The 22,797-nt window shown below is 61.8% G+C and overlaps 2 protein-coding genes across 2 annotated transcripts in view; both read left to right on the top strand.

The window, feature by feature from the left end:
* The window catches only part of LOC120394405 (immunoglobulin superfamily member 1-like), a 100,529-nt gene extending 83,738 nt beyond the window's left edge, over positions 1 to 16,791 (top strand). Inside the window, exons 6-7 of the mRNA XM_039518641.1 lie at positions 15,901 to 16,029; positions 16,784 to 16,791. Of these exons, the coding sequence (XP_039374575.1) occupies positions 15,901 to 16,029; positions 16,784 to 16,791 (137 nt within the window). The remainder of the gene's footprint in view (positions 1 to 15,900; positions 16,030 to 16,783) is intronic.
* Positions 16,792 to 16,842: 51 nt separating this feature from the next.
* On the top strand, positions 16,843 to 22,001 carry LOC120394406 (osteoclast-associated immunoglobulin-like receptor). Its single transcript, XM_039518642.1, has 4 exons — positions 16,843 to 16,882; positions 19,448 to 19,621; positions 19,888 to 20,190; positions 21,871 to 22,001. The coding sequence occupies exons 1-4, from the start codon at positions 16,843 to 16,845 to the stop codon at positions 21,999 to 22,001; spliced, it is 648 nt and encodes a 215-aa protein (XP_039374576.1).
* The last annotated feature ends 796 nt before the right edge of the window (positions 22,002 to 22,797 follow it).

Below are 22,797 nucleotides of genomic sequence, written 5' to 3' on the forward strand. Positions count from 1 at the left end.
GGGGCTCGGGTTCCCTGGTGTCCAGTTTTTGACCCGCACACCCGGCTGCAACTGGACCCTGGCGCACTCCAACCCCCTGCCCAGCCCAGTGAAAATGAGCGAGTGCGTGAGGGTCGGGGAGAGCGAGCGATTGAGGGAGGGGGATGGAGTGAGTGGAGGGGGGGGGCCTCGGGGCAGGGGCAGTTCTTCTACCAGGGCAACTGCTTTGTTGGAGTAGCTGAGGCCGGACCTGCCGGACGGGGGGTCGGGGACTCCGCTCCCAGGGCAGCGCCAGCTGCTGATCTCCCCGTCCGAGCTGCCGAGTGACTCTCCCCTTCCCCCACAGCAGCCCCCCCGGGGCGCGCGGATTTCACCCACACCAACATCACCCGCCTGGCGCTGGGCACCGCGGTCCTGCTCGTCCTGGGGCTGATCCTGGCTGAGGCCTGTTACAGCCGCCCGAGGGGGGCGCCCTAGGTGAGGTGACCCCTTTGTCGCTCGCCTTTCTACGGAGCGGTGACCAGAACTGGACACAGCGCTCCCGGCCTGCACAGCGCCGAGCAGAGCGGTTCTCACCGCCCGGGACGTGCGTGCTGCAGCTCTGGTAGTGCAGCCGCATGTTGCATTTGCTTTTGTATTTCCAGTCGGACGGTGCCAGGAGCGCGCAGGGAGCTCGCCCGGGATGGGACCTGCTGCAAAGTACCAGGGCCCGGCCTCCTTCCCATCACCTGAGCTCTGGGGAGCGTCTCATGCTGGCCTGGGCTGGTGGCAGCCAGCAGAGGGCAGCGCTGCGCACGCACACACACACACACACACACCCAGCAGAGGGCAGTGCTGGACACACACACACACACACACACCAGCAGGGGGCAGGACACACACACACACACACCAGCAGGGGGCTGGATGTACATATGCAAGTGGGCTCCCAGGGGGGGGCACCAGCCGTTCTCATTGGACCCCCCTAGTGGGGCAGCCCCCCCGTGGGATCCCCCCACCCACATCACTGCCCAGTGCGCGGGCTGGCTCCGGCTGGGGCTGCCATGGGGGAGGGGCAGGGGAAAGGGATCCCCCCGAAGCCCCACCAGCAGTGACCTGGATTCACACCGGGCCCCATTGTGCAGGGTGGCAGTGGGACCCACGTGGGCCCTGTGGGGCGGGGCCGTGGGAACGGGACACAGACAGAGCCTAAAGGTAATAATTGGAGATATACCAATCTCCTAGAACTGGAAGGGACCTTGAAAGGTCATTGAGTCCAGCCCCCTGCCTTCACTAGCAGGACCAATTTTTGCCCCAGATTCCTAAGTGGCCCCGTCAAGGATTGAACTCACAACCCTGGGTTTAGCAGGCCAATGCTCAAACCACTGAGCTATCCCTCCCCCCAAATGACCCCGGCTGGAGGGGGAGGGGGTGGGGCGCGGCCTCTGGTTGCTGGGAGGACGACAGGACAAGTTCCCTCGCTGGTGCTCTGTAAGAACAAACGCCCTCTCCCCTCACCTCGTTAAACCAGTAACACCCAGGGAAACTGAGTCCCACCCCCACCCCCCGCATGCAAACCATTGAAAAACCAAAGAAAAAACAAGAAAATCTCCTACTTCATCACACTGGTGTGACGTTATTGATATAAACTGGGACCCTATAGAACATGGTTTGCAACCAAGGTCCTGGAGTAGCCCCAAATCTTATGTAAAGGGGGTCATATAAGGTGTCTAAGACCAGGTTATGGGTTGCTGGTTATGATTATGCTGTCTGTGTGTCTGTATCATTTTGTAGTTGAAATTATGAGTATTGGCTCTGTACTGTCTGTATTTCAAACTTGTGCTGTGCTTCTGGGAGACACCCCAGACAAGTTGGTGTTAGCTCTGCCTAGCCTGCTGGAGGGCCCATTAAGGACCATCAGCTACACAATTGACCCATGGAGAGAAGGCAGATACGCCTTGTAACTCAGCAAAGTGCAGGGACTGGCCCATGTGACTCCAGACTCCATTTTGCTGTAACTTTCCACAGTAAGAACAAAGACGTGTTCTTACACCTGGGAAAAGCCTATAAAAGGCTGATGCCTCATCTCCATCTGATCTTCAATCCTGCTTCTTCCCTCTGGAGGGACTTTGCTACAGACGGAAGCTCTGAACAAAGGACTGAATGACCCATCCCAGCAGGGGATGTTCCAGAGACTTGATTTGAACCTGCAGTTTACTCCATCACTGCTACAAGCCTGAACTAAGAACTGTGCCGTTACTGTATGTAATTGATTCCATTTAACCAATTCTAGCTCTCGTCTCTACCTTTTTCCTTTTATGAATAAACCTTTAGATTTTAGATTCTAGAGAATTGGCAACAGCGTGATTTGTGGGTAAGATCTGATGTGTATATTGACCTGGGTCTGGGGCTTGATTCTTTGGGATCGAGAGAACCGTTTTCTTTTATTGGGGTGTTGGTTTTCATAACCATTCATCCCCAGGACGAGGTACGTGGGCTGGGGGGGAATCACCATCGAACCAGCCCTGGAAGGCTCATGCTGCCCAAGGAGACTCCCCCAGGGGTTGGGGCTGGTTGGGCGGGACGGGGGCAGTGGCTCCTGGTGCATGAGCCCAGACACCACGGGGAGGGGCAGCCCCTGCCCCTCCCTCACCACCAGACCCCCCAGCTCCTCCGGCACCTCCTGCCCTGTAGGTTGCTGCCTGGAAGCTACTGGGGGGTCCCAGGAGAGGGACAGGATCCGGGTGGCCTGGCTTTGGGGCTGGGACCAGCTGGGTGCCCGGGTGGGGCCTGGGGCTCGGGTTCCCAGGTGTCCGGTTTTTGACCCGCACACCCGGTTGCAAAGGGATCCTGGCGCACTCCAACCCCCTGCCCAGCCCGGTGAAAATGAGCGAGTGAGTGAGGGTGGGGGAGAGCGAGCGACGGGGGGGGGGGGGGGGGTGGAGTGGAGGTGGGGCCTCGGGGCAGGGGCAGTTCGTCCACCAGGGCAACCGCTTTGTTGGGGAAGCTGAGGCCCCAGGGCCGGACCTGCCAGACGGGGGAAATGCCTGACAGTAAACACTGCTGTGACCCGTGGGGATTATTAAGCAAAAAGTGAAGCGCTGCCGAGCGCCGAGGGGCTGGAAATGCCCGGCTGGCCCGTGCCGCAGAACAGCCCCGGCTGGGGGGGCACCCACCGATTTCCAGTCGGGTCGGTGCCGGGAGCACGCAGGGAGCTCGCCTGGGACCATAGGGGGCAGGTTATATACATTTGCGGTGCCCGGGCTCCAGGAATATTCAGGGCCGGGTGCCCTGCTCCAGCAATATTTGGAGCTGGGTCTCTCCCCTGGCCCTGCCTGGAGCAGGTCCCAGCCCCCGTGGATCCACCCCACCCCCCGCCACGTCTCTGCCTGACAAAAAGCAGCGCGACGCCTCTCCCCTGCCTGCTCCTGCTGTCAGAGTAGAACGGCTCCTGGCAGAACGGCTGTCTGCTGCCCCAGGGTCGTAGTGCCAGCTCGCCACTAATGGCAAGGCAGGCTGCCCTTACCCTGCCCTTCCGCCCTCGCCCTGAGCCACCCCAATGCCCCAAACCCTCATCCCCAGCCAGATCCCTCATCCCCTCGCACCCTAATCCTCAGCCCCAGCCAGAGCCCTCATCCCCCTGCACCCTAATCCTCACCTGCCCTGAGCCCCCACCTGCAGCATGAATCCCTCATCCTCAGCCCCACAGCCCTCACCCCTGCACTCCCTCCTATCCCCAAATTCCCTCCCAGAGCCTGCACCCCTCACCCCTTCCTATGCCCCCACCCCCAGCCCAGAGCCTGCACCCAAACTCTGTCCCAAAGCCTGCACCCTTCACCCCCTCCTGCACACCCACCCCCCCGCGCCATCCCAAAGCCTGCACCCTGTACCCCTCCTGCACCCTAATCCCCAGCCCAGGATCTGCACCCCAGACCTCCCCCCCCCAAGCCTCCTCCCAGAGCCTTAGGCAGGTGGGGGCGGAGTTTGGGGTGGTGGAGTTGGGGGCGGGTTCTGGGCGAACCCACCCCCAAAATTTCTACAAACTTCCCACCCATGCCTGGGACAGGATCAGTTGCAAAGTACCAGGGCCCGGCCTCCTTCCCATCACCTGAGCTTTGGGGAGCGTCTCATGCTGGCCTGGGCTGGGGGCAGCCAGCAGGGGGCAGTGCTGCACGCACGCGCGCGCCCGCACACACACACACACACACACACACCAGCAGGGGGCAGGACACAAACACACATCAGCAGGGGGCAGGACACAAACACACACACACCAGCAGGGGGCACAACATACACACACCAGCAGGGGGAAGTGCTGGAAACACACCAGCAGGGTGGAGGATACACACACACACACACACACATCAGCAGGGGGCAGGACACAAACACACATCAGCAGGGGGCAGGACACAAACACACACACACCAGCAGGGGACAGTGCTGGACACACACACACACACACACCAGCAGGGGGCTGGATGGAGATATGCGAGTGGGCTCCTGGGGGGGGGCACCAGCTGTTCTCACCGGACCCCCTAGTGGGTGAGCCCCCCCTGCGGGATCCCCCCACCCACATCACTGCCCAGCGCGGGGGCCAGCTCCGGCTGGGGCTGCCCTGGGGGAGGGGCAGGGGAAAGGGATCCCCCCGAAGCCCCACCAGCAGTGACCCGGATTCACACCGGGCCCCATTGTGCAGGGTGGCAGTGGGACCCACATGGGCCCTGTGGGGCGGGGCCGTGGGAACGGGACACAGACAGAGCCTGGAATGACTTCGGCCGGAGGTGGAGGGGGTGGGGCACGGCCTCTGGTTGCTGGGAGGACGACAGGACACTGGGCTGGACGGGCCTTTGGTCTGACCCCGGCTGGCCGCTCTGGGTTAGGTGGGGTCAGAACCACAATATGGAAGAGGGACGACCCCAGGGAAACCCCAGCAGGACCCATCCCGCTGGCGACGCGTCTCCTGAGAGGTCCATGGAGCCGAGGACACGGTGGGGAGGTGACGACGGCCACGGCTGGAATTCCTGCCCAGGGGGTTGCAGGATTCTCTCTGCCGGAGTAATTGGAACTTTGCTTAGTGCTGGGGCCAGCACTGACGGCCGGGGAGAGCCCCCCTAGTGACCTCTGCCCCCCCGCCCTGCCGCACAGCGCCCCCTAGCAGTGCCCTGGGGTATCAGGCCAGCGCTGACTGCCAGGGGAGAGCGCCCCCTAGTGACCTCTGCCCCCCCCGCCCTGCCGCACAGCGCCCCCTAGCAGTGCCCTGGGGTATCAGGCCAGCGCTGACTGCCAGGGGAGAGCCCCCCTCTCCTGAGCCCCTCCTGCTCCCTGCATATAGCGCCCCCTACTGCAGCAGTGGGGTATTGGGGCCTGATGGGTTAGAGCAGGGGGGCTGGGAACCAGGACTCCTGGGTTCTATCCCTGGCTCTGGGAGGGGACTGGGGTCTAGTGGTTACAGCAAGTGGGAGGCTGGCAGCCAGGACTCCTGGGTTCTATTTTGAAGGCTGGGCACCCCACCCCTTCCCTCTCAGGAGCCAGTTCCCAGCCTCCCAGGGCACCTTTGGACCCAGGCACTTGCCAATCCTGGCTGGGATCAGGGAGGGGCAGCGTGGGTGGGTGTGACCCGGCAATCTGGGCACAAGGAGTGCATGGGGTGGGGGTGGCAGGGGGCTGGACAGGGAGGTACTGGTGGGAGGGAGGGAGCATCGGTGGGGGCACCTGCCTGAACTGGACAGGAAAGGAGAGGCTGGCACTAGAGCGAGGGGCCCTGGCTGTCATGGACTCACAGATTGTGCCCACTCTTGGCCCCATGCGGTCCATGGGGGGGGGCCCTTTCAGAGCGACAGCCCTTCTCGGGGGTCCACTCCCTCTCGGGGTCAGGCCCCTCCACCTCCTGGAGCCGCACCTCTCGGAGCCTTAGCGCGTCTGTCTCTGCCATGGGCCCCCCCAGGAAGTCCACTCGCTCTGGACCCCCGGGGCCTCCTCACCCCCACAAGGGTTGATGCCCCCTGGTCTCTAGACGGGAGTGACTCTCAGCCAGCGTAACACAGGAGGGTTTATTGAGTGTCTGAACCCAGCGCAGGAAACTCTCAGGGCCTCAGGCCTGGCCTCCCTCAGCCCAGCACATCCCAGTCTCCCTGCAGCTAGGTGGGCTCTGCCTGCTCCCCCTCTCCAGCCCAGAGCCCCCCTGCTTCCCAGCTGGGCCTCCGATATCCCGGCCCCAACCCCGCTTCTGTCCATTGTCTTCTCTCCAGGGAAACAGGCTCATAACCAGGGTGGCCTGGGCCTCCTCTTCTCTCAGCCCCCCTCTGGCCCCTCTGGCTGGAACCGGCTGGTCAGGTGACCAGGGTCCTTTCCCCGCAGCCCATTGTCCTCCCACTGGCCAGAACCGGCTGTGACTCCTGAGCTGGGTCTCTGGGTCACCAGGTCACCAGTTGCTGGGGTCTCCATCCTCCAGACCATTGGCTGGGGTCCCAAGTTCCCTCTCCGGTCCTCTGTAACCACAAACTCCCTCTCCCCTCCCCACGTCAAACCAGTAACACCCGGGGACACTGAGTCCCACCCCCTCTGCATGCAACCCCCTGGAAAAACAAAGAAAAAGCAAGAAAATTCCCCACTTCCTCACACAGGTCTTTCAAAAGTTTACAACTCAATATTGACTTCATACAACTGAACATGGACTTGGCACAGCTTTGAAACTTAGCTATGCCGAAGAAAAAGGCTGATTTTAACCAGTTTAATTGAAAAATAACAAGCACAGAAACTGTTTCCTTCCCTTGTCAAATCTTTCATTGTAAACTTTCCCTTTACGTTTTTAGCAGTTTATGTTTAACACAGAACTGTTCTGTATTTGGTTCTGTTTTAAGTTATCTCTGCTGCCGTCTGATCGCTCACTTCCAGTTCCAAGTGTCGGGTGTGGTTGGTTGGTCGGTTTGTAACTCTGAGGTTCTACTGTAGTGGTCAGTGGAAGATTGAAGACAAGACCCTGTGGTCTCCTGGCTCCCAGCCCGATGCACCTTCCCCAATGCTGCACGGTGCAGTGAGGGTGACCTCTCCCCTCTCCCCACAGAGACATAGAGAATCTGGGAGCTGCATGATGCTTGGCCAGGCTGATGGGCCCAGGGTTTCCTGGGTTTTGAACAGGGCCGCCCAGAGGATTCCGGGAGCCCGGGGTCTTCGGCAGCGGGGGGCCTTTCCGTTCCGGGACCCGCCGCCAAAGTGCCCCGAAGACCCGCGGCGGGAGCCCCCCGCCGCCGAATTACTGCCGAAGCGGGACCCGCCGCCGAAGCGCAGCCCGGTCTTCGCGCACTGGTGGCGGGGTCCCCGCCGCGGGTCTTCGGGGCACTTCGGCGGCGGGTCCCGGAACAGAAGGGCCCCCTGCCGCCGAAGACCGGGCTGCGCTTCGGCGGCAGCGGGTCCGCCCCGGCCCCAGCCCCAGCCCCAGCCTCTGCCTCTTACCCGAGCGCGTCTCCGGCGAGGCCTGGGCTCCGTCCCGCTCAGCGCCGCGTGGTGAGGGGGCAGGGCTGGGAGCTCCAACGGGGCCTGGGCTCCGTCCCGCTCAGAGCCGCGTGGCGAGGGGCGGGGCTGTGAGCTCCGGGCCAAGCGGAGGCAGCTGCCCCGCCCCCTCCCCAAGCCGCTGTGAGCGGGGCGGGGCTAAGGCCCCGCCGGAGACGCGCTCGGGTAAGAGGCTGAGGCTGGGGCTGGGGCCGGGGGGGGACCCGCCGCCGCCGCCGAAGTGCAGCCCGGTCTTCGGCGGCGGGGGGCTCAGGGGCTCGGCCGGAGACTCGGCGCTTGATGCGCTGAGGCTCCAGGAGAGGGGCGGAGGCAGGAGCCTCCGCTCTTCTCTTGGGGGCCCCTGCGGAGCCCGGGGCCCGGGGCAAATTGCCCCCTTTGCCCCCCCCTCTGGGCGGCCCTGGTTTTGAAGGGACCTTTGCTTGCTTTGGCTGCACTAGATTTTGCCTGCCGATTAGAACGTGTGATGGACGCAGGAAGAGACGAGACATCGTCAACTTCCTGTAGCTGGAGCCAGCAGCTGAGGTCCTTATTTGGGGCTCAGTGGAGCTCAGCACTGGGGTGTTGGTGGCAGCACTGAGGGGCCCCTCGCTGCCCCCATCATGGCATCTGCTCTCACCGTCCTCTTCCTCGGTGAGTATCAGAGACACCCAGGGCATGTGCCCATGGGGGGAGGGTCTGAGACCAGAGCATGTGTCCATGGGGGGTGGGGGCGAGGCAGAATCTGAGTCCAGGGCATGTGTCCATGGAGGGGGGAGGGTCTGAGCCCAGGGTGTAGGATCCAGTCCCTCTGGGATCCGGTCATTAACGAGCTGTCTCCTCTCCAGGCTGCTGGCTGGCCGGGCACAGCTGGGCGTGGGGAGGTGAGTATCAGTCTGTGGGGAGGAGGGTAACATCAAGGATGGGGGAGGGGATACATGGGGTGGGGAAAAAGAGCAACTGAGCCCTGAAGCTTCCCCAAAACTCAACCCAAAGTCCCCCTGGGAGCTCAGACCCGGACCCGTTCTTCTGTGCTCTCCCCCATGGAGTAACTAGGAGCCGAATCCGGCTCCCAGGGTCTGACAAAGCAGCTGGGAACAGTCCCTTGGTTCAATGTCCTATGTCCTGCCCCCCTAGGCTGTGAGGATCGGGAGTGGGGGAGGCCCGTGGATTTATTTCAGCTCATACAAACTCTAACAGGGCCCGTCCGTGGGCTCTAGATCCCCTCAGGGAAGCGAAATGTTCCCAGTCAGTGCAGCCGTGGGGAGAACCCCCCCAGATCTGCCCCTGTCCCCAGATCCACCCCCAACAGCTCCCTCCCCGGCACCTACAGCCCCCTGATTCCCAAGGCCTGGGGAAAGGTGGGTGTTGTGTGACTCCTGCCAGTCACAGACTCTATTTCCAACCCCGGGGCGGGGGGGCAGAACTGCAGGGCGGGCGCTGGTCAGGGTCCCTGGCTGGCCTCAGGTGGGGCTGTGGGGGGGGCAGGTGATCTCACATGCAGCCGGCTGCTGAGCGACGTCTGGGTGAACCCCCTGCCCCCGAGCCCCATGGGCAGGCAGTGCCAACCCTGGAAGGGGACAGAGTCCTAGAGAGGCCCAATGACGGATGGACTGAATTGGGGTGGGAGGAGGTGGGGGGGCGGGGTGTCTGCCCTGTTTAACTCCTGTCTCTTGTTGAAAGCAGGGCGTGAATACCCCAAACCCACCATCCGGGTGAGCCCCAGCAGGGTGGTGGCGCTCGGGGGAAACCTCACCATCCGCTGTGAGGGTTTGTACCCGGGCATGGAGTTCGTTCTGCATAAAGCTGGACACCTGAACCCGCAGGTCCGGTTGGTACCTGATGGGACCGTGGCTGAATTTCCCATCCCCAGTGTCAGCCGGGAAGATGGAGGGAACTACACCTGCGACTATCGCTCCATAACGGAACCGAGTAACTCATCCTATCCCATCGAGATCATTGTAGCAGGTGAGGGGCTCTGCTCAGCATCCCAGCTCCCAGCCCCACACCCAGCCAGACCCACAGCGGGTCTCTGCACTGATGGGACGCTCAGAGCCTGGCTCTGCCCTGAACCCTGGGCCCTTCAGAGTAGACGCCTGGCTGGGGACAGGGGATGGAGTCACTCCGGGGTTCCCAGCCGGGGGCAGAAGCACCCACTGCAGACTTGGGGCAGAGGAAGGGGGGATCCCTGCCCCCAGGGGGAGCTGCAGAGCAGGGGGGCCTTTCCCAGGCAACACATCAGTTACAGGGTGATGGATGGAGCTGAAGGTTTTAAACCTCAGTGTATAGTAGAGACTTGCACAGTCCCCTAAAAGTCAGTGGTGGTGCTGTGTGTAAGCAGCAATTGGTGCTTTCCAATTTGTGAAAACTGGACACTGAGTGCGGGGAACCTCTCCCACCCCCTGCTCCGCCTCTTCCCCAAGGCCCCATGCCCTGGTCCTCTTCCCCCTCCCCCCATCGTCATTCCCTGCTCTCTCCACCACCCTCCCCCTGCCAGGTGAGCCAGGCTCCAGGGGTGAGGGTGGGGAGGGGGAGCCAGGCTCTGGGGGTGGGGACAGGGCAGGAGGAAAGCCACACTCCGGGGTGGGGGTGAGTAGGGGAGGAGGGGAGCTGTGCTCTGGGGGTGGGGGTGAGTAGGGGTGGGGAGGGGGAGCTGTGCTCTGGGGTGGGGGTGAGTGGGGCAGGGGAGGGTTGGGAGCCGTGCTCCTGGGGTGGGGTGAGTGTTGCAGGGGAAGAGACCCGCGCTGTGGGGGTGGGGGTGGAGCAGAGAATGGGGAGGAGGAGCAGATGGGGGTAAGTGGGGCAGGTTGGGGGCAGGTGGGAAGGGAGAGCCACGCTGTGGGGTGGAGGTGAGGGGGCAGGAAATGGGGCAGGATCGGGAGTGGGGCGGGTGGGGATGACTGTGGCAGGGAGGGGGACCCACGCTCAGGAGAGGGGGGGAGGGGGAGCAGGTGGGGGTGAGCAGGGCAGGCTGGGGGAGGGGGAGCTGTGCTGCTGGGATGGGGGTGGGGTGAGTGGGGCAGGGAGTGGGGCAGGGCCCCTGCTGAGTGGCTCCACTGCTCCTCCAGGCTCCAGCAGCAGCTGCTCTTCCCGCCCCCTGGTGGCAGAGGCCGGGTACTGCAGGGAATCAGGTTTAGTGTCCGATCAGCGGCACTGCCAGGTTCCCTGTTCAACCCACTTTCCGGCTGAAAACTGGGCACCGGCAACCCTGGGCCTGCGGTGCCGGCGCCAGAGACCAGCCCGTGAGTCGCTCTGTGCAGGGCAGTGAATGAGGCAGGGGCCACACATGGCATATGAGGATCCCAAGAACTATGGAGCCGCGGCTCGTGTCTGTGGGGCTGGGAGCCCAGCTTGCAGGGCGGGTTTCTCAGGGGTGGGAAGCTCTGGGATCCGGGAGGGAATCTCTGCCCTGGGGCCCCTGGGTCTGCCCGTGACTGGGTGGCTGCCCGGGTCTGGCTCTCACAGCCTGTCTCCTGTGCGCAGATCCCAGCTTACCCAGACCCTTCATCTCCCTGAGCCCCACTGGGGTCACTGCCCCAGGGGCAGACGTCACCATCCGGTGTCAGGGTCCGCGCAGTTACATGAGGTACATGAGGTTCTTCCTGCACAAGGCTGGAGACCTGAACCCGCAGCGACACATAGACCCTGCTGGGGCCGGGGCCGAGTTCCGCATCCCCAGTGTGAGCCTGCAGCACGGAGGGAGCTACAGCTGCAGCTACCGGCCCCGGTCAGAGCCCTTCGTCTCCTCGCAGCCCAGCGACCCCGTGGAGCTGGTAGTAGCAGGTGAGGGACCCGGCTCCACGTCCCCACTCCCAGCCCCACACCCAGCCAGGTCATCCGGGGGCTCTGCACCAATGGGATGCTCAGAGCCAGGCTCTGCTCTGGGCCCAGCAGAGGGGACACCCGGCTGGGGAGCAGGGATGGAGTCACTGGGGGATTCCCCAGTCAGGGGGGAGCAGCAGCTGCTGGAGATTTGGGGAGAGATCCCAGCCCCCAGACGGCTGTCCCCGCTTTGAGGAAGCACAAACGCGTCGGGGCCCAGTGGCTGCTGAGCCGGCACCGGCCCCAGCCACACAAACACCCTGTCCCCCTGGGGATAACACAGAGTTACACTGGCAGTAGCTGAAACAGGAAGCGAGCGCCGGCTCTGGGCAGACTTCCCCTGTGGCTGATTTATCCACTGCTCCTTTAACAAGTCAGGATCTACATTTACCCCTCCCACCCCCGTTACTGGGGCCGGAAACCACAAACCCTCCCAGGCCCCGCCCTGTCTCTGTGCCACATCACTCAGCTAAAAACAGCATCTGCGGTGACACTACCTGAGAAGGAGGTTGTCCAGGCCCCTCCACCCTCATGCTCCAGGGCGGGTGCTGGTCCCAGCTGGGTCAGGAAGGAATCTCTGCCCTGCTCCATGGGAGAGGGCCACTCCATGGGTGGCACTGTGTGTGTGTGTTGAGGGGGGCGGTGCCCTCCTCTGTGCTGAGCTGCTGCTCCAGGGAGGTCTGCGGGAAAAGGTCAGGGCAGCCTGGGCATCTCTTGACACCTCCTGAGATTCCCCCTTTTCCTAGCTGGTCCCTGGACTGGGCAGCTCCCATGTGGGGCTGGGAGGTGATGGGGGGTAGGGAGGCAGAACCAGGCAGCTGCAGGAGGGGATGTGGTTTGCTGGGCCTTGCAGGGATCTGGCTTTGCTCTGACCGTGGTAGATTTTGGCTGGAGATTGCAGAGAAACCAGCTGATGGGAAGAAAGGGGCCGAGCGCGTCACTGGCTTCTGGGGCTGCAGCCCCCGGCGCAGTTCCTCATTCCGCTCGCACTCGGGCCTCAGGCTCGGTGGAGCTCAGCACTGGGGCATTGGTGGCAGCTCTGAGGGTCCCCCCACTGCCCTGTCATGGCATCTGCTCTCACCGTCCTCCTCCTCGGGGAGTATCGGAGACAGCCAGGGCGTGTGCCCATAGTGGGATCTGAGACCAATGTAGGATCCATTTGCTCTGAGATCTGGTCCCTAACAACCCATCTCCTTTCCAGGCTGCTGGCTGGCCGGGTGTAGCAGGGTGTCGGGACGTGAGTATCTGTGGGGAATGGGGCAGCTGGGGGAATTTCCGCATTAAAGACAAGGGATGTGGGTGGGGGTGAGGGGCACCAATGGGATGATCCTGTCAGACACATGCCCCAGAGGTGGGGTCTGAGACCTCGCCCCACTCATTACAGGGATGGGCACCTGTCAGAACAACTGGGGGATTTTGTAAACATGTTTTCTTAGGGGGCCTGTCCTGGGAGCTGCTTGCTCAAATAACCCAAATTTAGACCAGGAACCCCACAGGGTAGATCCCAATTCACTGCCTGACGGCGATGGGGGCAGGGACAGGTTTTGATCTCAACTCTTTGGGGGTCAGTCCGGAGTCACCCCTGACTGCAGCGGGGGCAGGGCTGAATTAACCCTGGAGAACAGAAGGAATCTGAGACTGGAAATCTCCTTTCCCCCTCCTGTGTCTCACCCCGGCTGTGAGCCGCGGGGCCGGGCTGCACCCCAGGGACGGGCGGGGGGTGAAACGCTGGAGCGACAGATGGGCAGAGGATTGAGTCAGACGGACGCGGTTTGTGTCACCCCCACTTACTGCCTGTTTGTTTGTGACTCCAGAGGGGTCCTACCCCAAACCCTCCATCTCCATCAGCCCCGGTGGGGTGATCCCCGTGGGGGGAAACGTCACCATCCGGTGTTGGCATCAGCTCCTGGGCATGAGGATCCAACTCTACAAGGATGGAGATAGGAACTATCTGACTTCCACAGACCCTGCCGGCTCTGAGGCTGAATTTCCCATCACCAGCACCAGATGGGAACACGGGGGCAGCTACACCTGTCGTTATAGCAACAGAACAGGAAACGTTACCTACTCGGAGCCCAGTGACCCTGTGCAGATCATTGTAGCAGGTGAGGGGCCCAGCCCGGCACCTTGGCTCCCAGCCCCACACCCAGCCAGGCCCCAGGGGGTCTCCGTGAGCCCTGGCACCCAGCCAATGGGACGTCCAGCCCAGCCAGTGAAGGTTGCGGGGATGGGGGATATCTCGGCCCCATGGTGCCTTGGTGCCCTGGATCCCAGGGGAGACCCTGACCCTGTCTCTGCCCCGTCCGTGACGCTCCACACTGGGGACGGGGCACAGTGGCCGTGCTGGGGTCTGTCTCACGCCCCGTCTCCCACCCACTGCAGAGCTCAGCTCCCCCAGACCCTCCATCTCCCTGTGCCCCAGTGTGTGTGGGGGGTCACCCTAGGGGGAGCTGCGACCGTCCGGTGTCGGGGTCAGCGCCAGGGTCTGCACTTTGCTCTGTACAAGGCTGGGCCCAGGAACGCAGCAGCGGGGGGCGGGGACTCGGCTGGGGTCAAATTTCCCATCCCCAAAGTGAGCCGGGCAGAGGGAGGCAGCTACACCTGCTATTATCCCCCCAGCTCGGATCCCCACACCTGGTCGGAGCCCAGCGACCCCGTGGAGCTGGTGGTAGCAGGAGAGGGGCCTGGTTCGGTGTCTCCGTTCTCAGCCCCACACCCAGCCGGACCCTTGGCCCACCAGACGGGATGCCCATCAGGGATGGGGGACGGAGTTACTGGGGGGTTCCCCAGCCAACGGGGAGAAGCAGCAGCTGGAGATTCAGGGCTCAGGGAGCAGGACCCCTTCCCCAGGGGGAGCTGCAGAGTGTGTGTGTGGGGGGAGAGGGGGTTCCAGGCAGCACATCAGTTAGGGGGTGTGAGGAAGTGGGAATGTTCTGGCTGTGCCAGGTGAATGCTGAGTGGGGAGTATTGGCCTGGGAAGGTTGCAGGGGAGCTGTGCTGGGACGGCTGCACTGGGGAAGGGAGGACACCTGAGCATGTAACCTGAGAACCCAGGATGGGGGGTTGGAGCCAGGTGACACCTGTGCCCCAGAAACTGGACAAAGGACAAAGGCTGGGGGAGGAGCCGGGGGGAGGCTGAGTGAGAGGCTGGAGGGAGTTTCATCAGTTTGGAGCTGGCTGGGAAATGGAGAGGGGCACCCGATGGGGCTTGGGCTTCCCAATGGGCCTCCATGGGGCCCCAGATGGACCTAACTAAAGGGGGTCTTGTTGTCTGTGCCTGCAAGACCTGTGTTGGACTGTGCTCCTGTCGTCTAAATAAACCTTCTGCTTTACTGGCTGGCTGAGAGTCCTGGTGAATCGCAGGAGGCCGGGGGTGCAGGGCCCTGTGTCCCCCCACACTCCGTGACAACTGGTGGCAGCGGCGGGACGTACTGCACCCCGTGGACGGCGCTTCCTGCAGTAAGTGACTGGGGAGCAGTAAAACGAAGGGGTGATTAACCCCTGGGAGAGTGTGACCAGAGAGAAGGACTTTGCAGTAACAGGGTCCCCCGGGGGATTGCAGCGAGCGGTCCCAGGGGCGGAGGAGTCTGCAGCTCGACCCTGGCAGAGAGGTGGTGACCTGAAGGACTGGCACACTAGGGGTCCCCCTAGAACCCGTGGGGAGCGGCGAACACCCCGGCCTGTTAGTGGCCAGCAGGAAGATGTTTGCCAAGTGGTTCAAGTGCGACCTGGTGGGGCTGTGCCAGCGGAGAGGGCTGCACAGTAGGAAGCTCACCAAGGCCCAGCTGATTGCCCAGCTGGAGGACGAAGATCGGGTGAATGAACCGATCCCTGTCTCTGAGGGCGGCAGCCTGGGGGAAGGGCGGAGAGGAGCCCAGCAAATACGGAGGGCACCGTGACCCTCCTCCCCCGGCCAGCAGGGGATCGTCCCGGCGACGCTTGGCATCCGTGCAGCGCAAGCGGCTGGAATGGGAGAGAGCTAAAACTGAGAGAGCTGGAGGATCGTGAGAGACAGAGAGAACATGAGAAGAGACAAAGACAGCGGGAACTGGAGGAGAAAGAGCTGGAACGGGTGAGGCTGAGGGGCAGCAGGCCCCCGTTGCGGTGAGTGAGGGGGGAGCCCAGGACTGCGCGGAGCTTAGTCTCCCCCCACACGCTGTGGCAGGGGGTGCTGGGCAGAGATGAAGGTTATAAACCTCAGTGTATAGTAGAGACTTGCACAGTCCCCTACAAGTCAGTGGTGGTGCTGTGCACAGAACCCAGGAGTCCTGGCCCCCATCCCCCCTGCTCTCCCCACTAGACCCCACTCCCCTCCCAGAGCCAGGGAGAGAACCCAGGAGTCCTGGCTCCCAGCCCTCCCAGCAGAGAAGCCAGGGAGTGACTGGACCCTGGAGTCAGGCCTGGCCTGTCACCCGCCGGGGAGCAGAGCTCTGGGCCCCAGGGGCTGGGGTGGCTCCGTATCTCATGCTGTGAGTCCAGGGCTGAGGGGAAACTCTGGCCCCTGTGGAAAGGGATCCAGGAGCCCGTCCCCAGGGCCGCCGGGTCTGACCCACCACTGAGGCCGCGTGGTGAGGACGGGCCCCAGGAGTGAGTGACGGGACCTGTGTCTCACGGCCTGTCTGCTTCCCACTGCAGAGCCCAGCTACCCCAAACCCAGCATCTCCCTGAGACCCAGCGGGGGGGTCTCCCTGGGGGGAACTGTGGCCGTCCGGTGTCAGGGGCAACACCAGGGCATGCGGTTCGTGCTGAATAACGTGCAACATTGTGACGAAGTGGAAATGTTCTTAACGTTTTCTCTGAATACTGTGTTGGTGCCTCAGTGTCCCCTCTGCAGTTGTTAATATCTAGGTGGTGGGATCAGGGTGTGTGGTTGCTGCAGAGCAAAGGGCCAGTGACCTAAATGTCTGACACTGTCTCCTGGCAACTGATGGCCTGGGCCCCTCCCCTGCAAAGGTGCCAACTGAACGTGTTGGAGACAAAGAGGTCAGGTGACCTCCTGGCCCGGGAAAGGGGCTGAGCAGAGGAGAGGGGGCCGGAGGGGGTGTCAGTCTGGGGCTGGCTGGGGACGAGGAGTGAAGTGCAGACGTGGGGGTCTGGCTCACTGCCCCCCAGAATGGACCCAGCTGAGGGGTCCGGTTCGCTGTACCTACAAGCTCTGTTTTAAACCCTGTTCCTGTCATTGAATAAACCTCTGTGTTACTGGCTGGCTGAGAGTCACGTCTGACTGCGCAGCGAGGGTGCAGGACCTTGTGGCTTCCCCAGGACTCCGCTGGGGCGGGCTCACTGGGGGAAGCGCACGGAGGGGCAGAGGATGCTAAATGCTCCAGGGAGAGACCCAGGAGGTGAAGCCGTGTGAGCTTCTTGCCCTGGAGACAGTCTGCTCCGAGGGAGAGGAGGCTCCCCAGAGTCCTGCCTGGCTTGGTGGGGAGCAGTTTCAGAGCATCGCCCGGTGACTCCCTGACAAATGTCATTTCCCATCTGTGCAATCGGTCGGGTTGGAGGTTGTGTTTCCCATCAGCAACGTGAGCCGGCGGGAGCTACAGCTGCTCCTATCACAGCCGATCGGAGCCATTCGCCATGTCAGACCCCAGCGACCCCATGGAGCTGGTGGTGAGAGGTGAGGGGCCCGGATCAGCTTCCCCGTTCCCAGCCCCACCCCCAGCCAAACCATCATGGGGATTCGGTGCCAATGGGACTCTCAGAGCCAGGCTCTGCCCTGAGCCCTGACCCGGCAGAGGGGACGCCCGGCCGGGGAGTAGGGACGGAGTCACTGGGGGGTTCCCCAGCCAGGGGGAGCAACAGCCCCTGGAGACTCAGGGCAGGGAGGCGACTTTAACGCTGCCCCTTGTGCCTAGGGACCGGGAGTCGCTATTTAATCCCGTGATCCCATCCCCTCCGTTCTCCAGGCCCCGCCCCAGGCAGTGCCCCGGCCGGGGCTGAATGAGGCAGGGGCTGCAGGAGAAGTGGTGACTTGGTGGACACGGCGCTGGGCTGGGACCCAGGAGATCTGGCCCAGCTCCTGGCGCGGCCACAGACTCCGTGTGATGGGAGCATGTCGTGGTTTTCATAAGTGTCCTTCCTTGGGGGGCAGGGGCTCAACCTTGGGGGATCTCAGGCCGAGCGCCCACAAACCAAGACACCCACAGTTAGTGGAGACGTCTGCAAATGCTGCCTCAATAGCGCTGGATCCGTTGTGTCAGGGGAGCATGTAGGGCCCCCGCCATGATCAGGGCCCTGTTGTGTCAGGCGCTGCATAAACACAGAGTGAGGAGACAGTCCCTGCCCCTGGGAGCTCACTGAGGAAAGTGAAGTATCAGAGGGGTAGCCGTGTTAGTCTGGATCTGTAAAAGGGGTTTTAGCTGGGGACTGTATGTGATGGCCAGTGGAGTCCTGTTGGTTTCTTTCTGGGGTTTGTCTTGTAGTAGGAGGCTTCTGGGTACACGTCTGGCTCTGTTGATCTGTTTCTCTACAGCCAAGCACTGAGGTACAACCGCATCTGCTCTAACCCCACAGACAGAGACCAACACCTACAAAATCTCCACCAAGCATTCTCAAAACTACAGTACCCGCACGAGGAAATAAGGAAACAGATGATCCCACACTTTCACAGGCCTTGGGTGGCAGGCCAGTCCTCGCCCACAGACAACCTGCCAATCTGAAGCATATTCTCACCAGTAACTGCACACCGCACCATAGTAATTCTAGCTCAGGAACCAATCCATGCAACAAACCTCGATGCCAACTCTGCCCACATATCTACATCAGCAACACCATCAAAGGACCTAACCAGATCAGCCACACCATCACTGGTTCATTCACCTGCATGTCCACCAATGTAATATATGCCATCATATGCCAGAAATGCCCCTCTGCTATGTACATCGGCCAAACTGGACAGTCTCTACGGAAAAGGATAAATGGACACAAATCAGATATTAGGAATGGCAATATAGAAAAACCTGTAGGAGAACACTTCAACCTCCCTGGCCACACAATAGCAGATCTTAAGGTAGCCATCCTGCAGCAAAAAAACTTCAGGACCAGACTTCAAAGAGAAACTGCTGAGCTCCAGTTCATCTGCAAATTTGACACCATCAGCTGAGGATTAAACAAAGACTGTGAATGGCTTACCAACTACAGAACCAGTTTCTCCTCCCTTGGTTTTCACACCTCAGCTGCTAGAACAGGGCCTCATCCTCCCTGATTGATCTAACCTCGTTATCTCTAGCTTGCTTCTTGCTTGCATATATAAACCTGCCCCTGGAAATTTCCACTACATGCATCTGACGAAGTGGGCATTCACCCACAAAAGCTCATGCTCCAAAACGTCTGTTAGTCTATAAGGTGCCACAAGACTCTTTGCTGCTTTTTGAGGAAAGTGACTCTGTCTGTGCCTCAGTTTCCCCCATGTAGAATGGGGATAATGACCCCTCCCTGCCTCCCAGGGGGTGACTCCCTTCCTGGGGAGGGCTCAGGCCATGCTAGGGTGTCAACTTTCCAATTTGTGAAAACTGGACACTGAGTGCGGGAACCTCTCCCACCCCATGCTCCACCTCTTCCCCAAGGCCCCGCCCCCTGGTCCTCTTCCCCCCCCGCCCTCCATCGTCATTCCCTGCTCTCCCCGCCACCCTCCCCCTGCCAGGTGAGCCAGGCTCCAGGGGTGAGGGTGGGGGAGGCGGAGCCAGGCTCTGAGGGTGGGGGTGGTTGGGGCAGGGCAGGGGAGGGAAAGCCACACCGGGGTGAGGTGAGTAGGGGAGGGGAGCTGTGCTCTGGGGGTGGGGGTGAGTGGGGCAGGTGAGGGGTTGGGGGAGCCGTGCTCCTGGGGTGGGGGTGAGTGTTGCAAGGGAAGGACTCACGCTCTGGGGGTGGGGTGGAACAGAGAATGGGGAGGGGAGTGGATGGGGGTGAGTGGGGCAGGTTGGGGGAAGGTGGGAAAGGGAGAGCCATGCTGTGGGGGTAGAGGTGAGGGGGGCAGGAAATGGGGCAGGATGGGGAAGCGGGGCGGGTGGGGATGAGTGTGGCAGGGAGGGGGACCCACGCTCAGGAGTGGGGGGGCGGGGGAGCGGGGGGGGGTGAGGAGGGCGGGCTGGGGGAGGGGAGCTGTGCTGCTGGGATGGGGATGGGCGGAGTGGGGCAGGGAGTGGGGCAGGGCCCCTGCTGAGTGGCTCCACTGCTCCTCCAGGCTCCAGCAGCAGCTGCTCTTCCCGCCCCCTGGTGGCACAGGCCGGGTACTGCAGGGAATCAGGTTTAGTATCCGGTCAGTGGCACTGCCAGGTTCCCTGTTCAACCCACTTTCCGGCTGAAAACTGGGCACCGGCAACCCTGGGCCTGCGGTGCCGGCGCCAGAGACCAGCCCGTGAGTCGCTCTGTCCCGGGCAGTGAGTGAGGCAGGGGCCACACACGGCATATGAGGATCCCAAGCACTAGGGAGCCGCGGCTCGTGTCTGTGGGACTGGGAGCCCAGCTCGCAGGGCCGGGATTCTGGGTGAGGGGAACTCTGGGATCTGGGAGAGAATCTCTGCCCAGGGGCCTCTGGATCTGCCAGTGGCTGGGGGAGGCCGGGGAGGCCAGGGCTGGGTGGGTGCCTGGGTCTGGCTCTCAGTGTCTGTCTCCTGTGCGCAGATCCCAGCTTACCCAGACCCTCCATCTCCCTGAGCCCCACTGGGGTCATCGCCCCAGGGGCAAACGTCACCATCTGGTGTCAGGGTCCGCGCAGGTACATGAAGCACATGAGGTACGTGAGGTTCTTCCTGCACAAGGCTGGAGACCTGAACCCGCAGCAACAGATGGGCCATGCCTGGGATGGGGCCGAGTTCCGCATCCCCAGCGTGGGCCGGCAGCACGGAGGAAACTACAGCTGCAGCTACCAGCCCTGGCCCTTCGTCTCCTCGCAGCCCAGCGATACCGTGGAGCTGGTGGTAGCAGGTGAGGGGCCCGGCTCCATGTCCCCGCTCCCAGTGTTAGCCAAAAGGGCTCGTTTCCCCCTGGAGCTTACCTAATTACACCAAGGAGGCACGGAGACAGGAAGACGAGTACCACACCCTTTATTGATCGGTCAGCTGAGCGGGTGTTCCTCTCGGCTAGTGCCAGAGAAAGAGACACACCTTACATGGCCAGATGGGCCTACCTTTATACCCCGAAACAAACAACTTAGCCTACGTTTGTCTACGTCATTTGGTTGACCTGTAGAACCTGTACATGCATCTGTTAGGGAATAATTGGATATGCAGGATACATATATCATTTTGTGGGGGCTACAAGATACATACAGCTGTTGAGGATACATTTGTCATTCTGAAGGGGAAACAAGATACACCCGTCGACCCTTTGTGCTATATACTTTGGAAACATTCATGGGAACACAGCTGCATTTACTGGGGAGCCAAATAAAACTGATAAGCAAAATAGCTGACTTAGGTAGATACACGGCCTTCAGTCTAATAAGTTCTGTAAGCTTTCCAACACGGTTTGGGCAAGCATAGCATAACTTTGGTTCACTCAGGCCTAATACAAAAAGGCTTCATTAGCACTATGATTTTCCAACACCAGCCCCACACCCAGCCGGGTCATCCGCGGGCTCTGCACCAATGGGACGCTCAGAGCCAAGCTCTGCCCTGGGCCCAGCAGAGGGGACACCCAGCCGGGGAGCGGGGACAGAGTCACTGGGGGGTTCCCCAGCCAGGAGGGAGCAGCAGCCACTGGAGATTTGGGGCAGAGGAAGGGGGGATCCCGGCCCCCAGACGGCTCTCCCTGCTCCGGGGATGCACGGAGGGGTCAGGGCCCAGTGGCTCCCTATGGCACAGGCTCCAGCCACACAAACACCCTGTCCCCCCGGGAATAACAGTGATGACTGAAGCTGAGTTTTGGGCGGGGGCAATCGCCAAGTCAGTGTTTCAGCCCCTCCCCCACCTCAACAGACGCTGGTTCTATTCCCGCAGGGGGAACCGACCCGACCCAGCCTGGAGCAGCGCCGGCTCCCACCCACCCAGGCAGCGCGGGGCCGGGTTCATGGGCTGGGGGGGAATCACCATTGAACCATCCCTGGAAGGCTCATGCTGCCTAAGGAGCCACCCCCAGGGGTTGGGGCTGGTTGGGTGGGATGCGGGAAGTGACTCCTGGTGCATGAGCCCAGAAACTGCCCCTCCCTCACCACCAGACCCCCCAGCTCCTCCGGCACCTCCTGCCCTGTAGGTTTCTGCCTGGAAGCTACTGGGGGGGTCCCAGAAGATGGACAGGATACGGGGGGCCTGGCTCTGGGGTTGGGACCAGCTGGGTGCCCGGCGGGGCCTGGGGCTCGGGTTCCCTGGTGTCCAGTTTTTGACTCGCACACCCGGTTGCAAAGGGACCCTGGCGCACTCCAACCCCCTGCCCAGCCCGGTGAAAATTAGCGAGTGAGTGAGGGTGCGGGAGGGCGAGCGATGGAGGGAGTGGAGGGGGAGCTCAGGGCAGGGGTAGTTCATCCACCTGGGCAACCGCCTTGTTGGGGAAGCTGAGGCCCCAGTGCTGGACCTGCCAGACGGGGGGTTGGGGGCTCCGCTCCCGGGGCAGAACCAGCTGCTGATCTCCCCGTCCAAGCCGCCGAGTGACTCTCCCCTTCCCCCACAGCAGCCGCCCCGGGGCACCCGGATTTCACCCACGCCAACATCGCCCGCCTGGGGCTGAGCGCCATGGTCCTGCTCGTCCTGGGGCTGATCCTGGCCGAGGCCTGTTACAGCCACCCGAGGGGGGCGCCCTAACTGAGGTGACCCCTTTGTCGCTCACCTCTGGATCCTTTTTCCAGTGTCTCCACCTCCTTTCTATGGAGCGGGGACCAGAACTGGACACAGCTCCCGGCCTGCCCAGCGCCGAGCAGAGCGGTTCTCACCGCCCGGGACGTGCACGCTGCACCTCTGGTAGTGCAGCTGCACGTTGCATTTGCTTTTGTCTTGCACCGGCATCGCGTTGCTGACTCATGTCGAGGGAGTGATGATCCACCACAGCTCCCCGCTCCGTCCCAGCAGCGCTGCTGCCAACCCAGCTACCCCCATCCTGCGTTTGTGCATTTGGTTTTTCTTCCCTTAGTGCAGCACCTCCATTGACTTTCGACCAGCTTGGAAAAGAGACGACCAAGGGGGGAAATACAATAGAAGTCTATAAAATCATGACTGGTGTAAAGAAACTAAATCAGGAAGTGTTATTTACTCCTTCTCGTAACACAGGAACTAGGGGGCACCCAATGAAATGAAGAGGCAGCAGGTTTCAAACAAACCACAGGAAGTATTTCTTCACCCAACGCACAGTCAAGCTGTGGAACTCACTGCCAGAGGATGTTGTGAAGGCCAAGACCATAACAGGGTTCAAAAAAAGAACTAGATAAGTTCATGGAGGACGGGTCCATCAATGGCTATTAGCCAGGACGGGCAGGGATGGTGTCCCACGTCTTTGTTTGCCAGAAGCTGGGAACAGGCGACAGGGGACGGATCAGTTGATGATTCCCTCTGGGGCACCTGGCACTGGCCACTGTCAGCAGACAGGACACTGGGCTGGATGGAC

The sequence above is a fragment of the Mauremys reevesii genome, unplaced genomic scaffold, assembly GCF_016161935.1.
Source record: "Mauremys reevesii isolate NIE-2019 unplaced genomic scaffold, ASM1616193v1 Contig56, whole genome shotgun sequence".
In the NCBI taxonomy this organism is placed as follows: domain Eukaryota; kingdom Metazoa; phylum Chordata; order Testudines; family Geoemydidae; genus Mauremys; species Mauremys reevesii.

What these genes read in the sequence shown, in the direction of transcription:
- LOC120394406 (XM_039518642.1), top strand. Translation starts at nt 16,843, where the DNA reads ATGTCAGACCCCAGCGACCCCATGGAGCTGGTGGTGAGAG. An exon ending in CATGGAGCTGGTGGTGAGAG is followed by an intron (nt 16,883 to 19,447) that starts GTGAGGGGCCCG and finishes CTGCTCCTCCAG; the next exon opens with GCTCCAGCAGCAGCTGCTCT. An exon ending in CGTGGAGCTGGTGGTAGCAG is followed by an intron (nt 20,191 to 21,870) that starts GTGAGGGGCCCG and finishes CTTCCCCCACAG; the next exon opens with CAGCCGCCCCGGGGCACCCG.